Source organism: Carassius carassius, chromosome 29 (assembly GCF_963082965.1).
Source record: "Carassius carassius chromosome 29, fCarCar2.1, whole genome shotgun sequence".
Lineage (NCBI taxonomy): Eukaryota > Metazoa > Chordata > Actinopteri > Cypriniformes > Cyprinidae > Carassius > Carassius carassius.
The window spans coordinates 400,211-402,710 of NC_081783.1; the positions used below are offsets into that span (position 1 = coordinate 400,211).

At 39.7% G+C, this 2,500-nt stretch overlaps 1 protein-coding gene across 2 annotated transcripts in view; it reads right to left on the reverse strand.

The window, feature by feature from the left end:
• Positions 1–2,500, reverse strand: part of rab28 (RAB28, member RAS oncogene family) — a 20,468-nt gene that overhangs the window by 11,984 nt on the left and 5,984 nt on the right. For both annotated transcript variants that reach the window (XM_059515360.1, XM_059515361.1), the window contains exon 3: positions 1,045–1,133. In XM_059515360.1, the coding sequence (XP_059371343.1) occupies positions 1,045–1,133 (89 nt within the window). The remainder of the gene's footprint in view (positions 1–1,044; positions 1,134–2,500) is intronic.

Consider the following 2,500-nt stretch of genomic DNA (forward strand, 5'->3'; position numbering starts at 1 on the left):
GGCATACACATAACATACTAATATGCTTTTATTATCCAAATCCGTTAAAGGATTTTTAGGCTGCATTAATTAGGTAAACCGGAACCGGAAACACTTCCCATAACACCCTATGTACTTGCTACATCATTAGAAGAATGGCATCTACGCTAATATTTGTCTGTTTCTCTCTTGTTCCGAGGTCAACGTAGCCACCAGATCCAGTCTGTGTCCAGATCAGAGGGTCACTGCAGTCACCCGGATCCAGTACGTATCCAGACCAGATGCTGGATCAGCACCTAGAAAGGACCTCTACATCCCTGAAAGACAGCGGAGACCAGGACAACTAGAGCCCCAGATACAGATCCCCTGTAAAGACCTTGTCTCAGAGGAGCACCAGGACAAGACCACAGGAAACAGATGATTCTTCTGCACAATCTGACTTTGCTGCAGCCTGGAATTGAACTACTGGTTTCGTCTGGTCAGAGGAGAACTGGTCCCCAACTGAGCCTGGTTTCTCCCAAGGTTTTTTTCTCCATTCTGTCACCGATGGAGTTTCGGTTCCTTGCCGCTGTCGCCTCTAGCTTGCTTAGTTGGGGTCACTTCATCTACAGCGATATCGTTGACTTGATTGCAAATAAATGCACAGACACTATTTAACTGAACAGAGATGACATCACTGAATCCAATGATGAACTGCCTTTAACTATCATTTTGCATTATTGACACTGTTTTCCTAATGAATGTTGTTCAGTTGCTTTGACGCAATGTATTTTGTTTAAAGCGCTATATAAATAAAGGTGACATTGACATTGACATTGAGTGTGTGTGTGTGTGTCTGAGTGTGTGTGTCTGTGTCTCTGAGTGTGTGTGTTTTGTGTGTGTGTGTGTGTCTGTGTGAGTGTGTGTGTGTCTGTCTGAGTGTGTGTGTGTGTGTGTGTGTCTGTGTGAGTGTGTGTGTGTGTGTCTGTGTCTGTGTGAGTGTGTGTGTGTGTGTCTGTGTCTGTGTGAATGTGTGTGTGTGTGTGTCTGTGTCTGTGTGAATGTGTGTGTGTGTGTGTGTGTCACCTGCGCTCCGTAGATGTACTTGTCGAGCATCTTTCCTCCAATAGTCTGTCCTCCGATGTCCCACACCTGCAGCGTCACGTTCAGGTTTCCTTCAACACGAGTGAAACAGGATCAGCTGAAGTCATTATTATCATCATTAGTGCTGGCGTTTCTCCTGCTCCGAACACGATCTTCTCTTGAACAGCACGGTCACGACTCCAAGAGGAAGTTTGCTTAAAGCTTACATTTAAACACGATGTAAAACAATCAAAGTTTCAGTAACACTTTACGAGTTGTTCAAATGTAGTTCTTAGCAATGCATATCACTAATCAAAAATTACGTTTTGATATATCTACGGTTGGAGATTTAGTAAATATCTTCATGGAACATGATCTTTAATTAATATCCTAATGATTTTTGCCATAAAAGAGAAATGTATAATTTTGAGTTTTTGTGTATCCTGTGCTGCTTATGACTGCTTCTGTGCTGCAGGGTCATATATAATATAATATAATATAATATAATATAATATAATATAATAATAATATAATATAATATAATATAATATAATATAATATAATATAATATAATATAATATAATATAATATAATAATATATGATGATGATAGATAATGAAACTCAAAACAGAATTGTCTCTGTTCAGTCACTGAAGCTCAGAGCGTTACAGTCAATAGAGTCAGTCATGTGTAGATACTGCGGTTCATCACACACTTCTCTTCTAGAAAGATCTTTTCTTTATTTATTCTAGAGTTCAGTCTTCACGGTAAGAGACGAGCTGGTTCTGAATGTGCTGACAGTTATGATCCATCAGAGCAGATCCAGAATATCAAAATATCAAACACAGACTGGTTTGGTTTGGTCACTTATTTTTATAGAAAGTAAATTCTGCTTGTGTGTGTGTGTGTGTGTGTGTGTGTGTTTGTAAATCAGGGGTCTCCAACCTTTTTGTGAGTGAGGGCTCCCTGAAGGGATAAAATAGTCTTGAGGGCTACTTGTTTGATATAGGCACACACACGCGCACACACACACACACACACAGTTTCAAGTTTTGAAAAATACAACAACAAACAGTAATATTGTTAAATATTATGACTATTGAATATATAATTACCGTATATACCCGAATATAAGACAAGTTTTTTTGTCCTAAAAATAGGCGCTTTTGTCCTAAAAAATGTGGGGTCGTCGCGATATAGACAAAATCACGGGGGGAAAGGGAGAAAGAACAACGGCATAAATATGAAATAGTGACTGAATGATATACTTTACATACTTGCATGTCAAATTAGAAAAGCAACATAATATCTGTATTTAACTAAATTAAAACGCTGCTCCTCTGCCGCGCGATACGCAGAAGAGAACAAGAGAGGTGCGTGCACGAGACAGAGAGGTGCGCGCGCGCAAGACGAAGAGCAAAGAGAGAGAAAGAGAGAGAGAGAGATAGACACAGAGAGG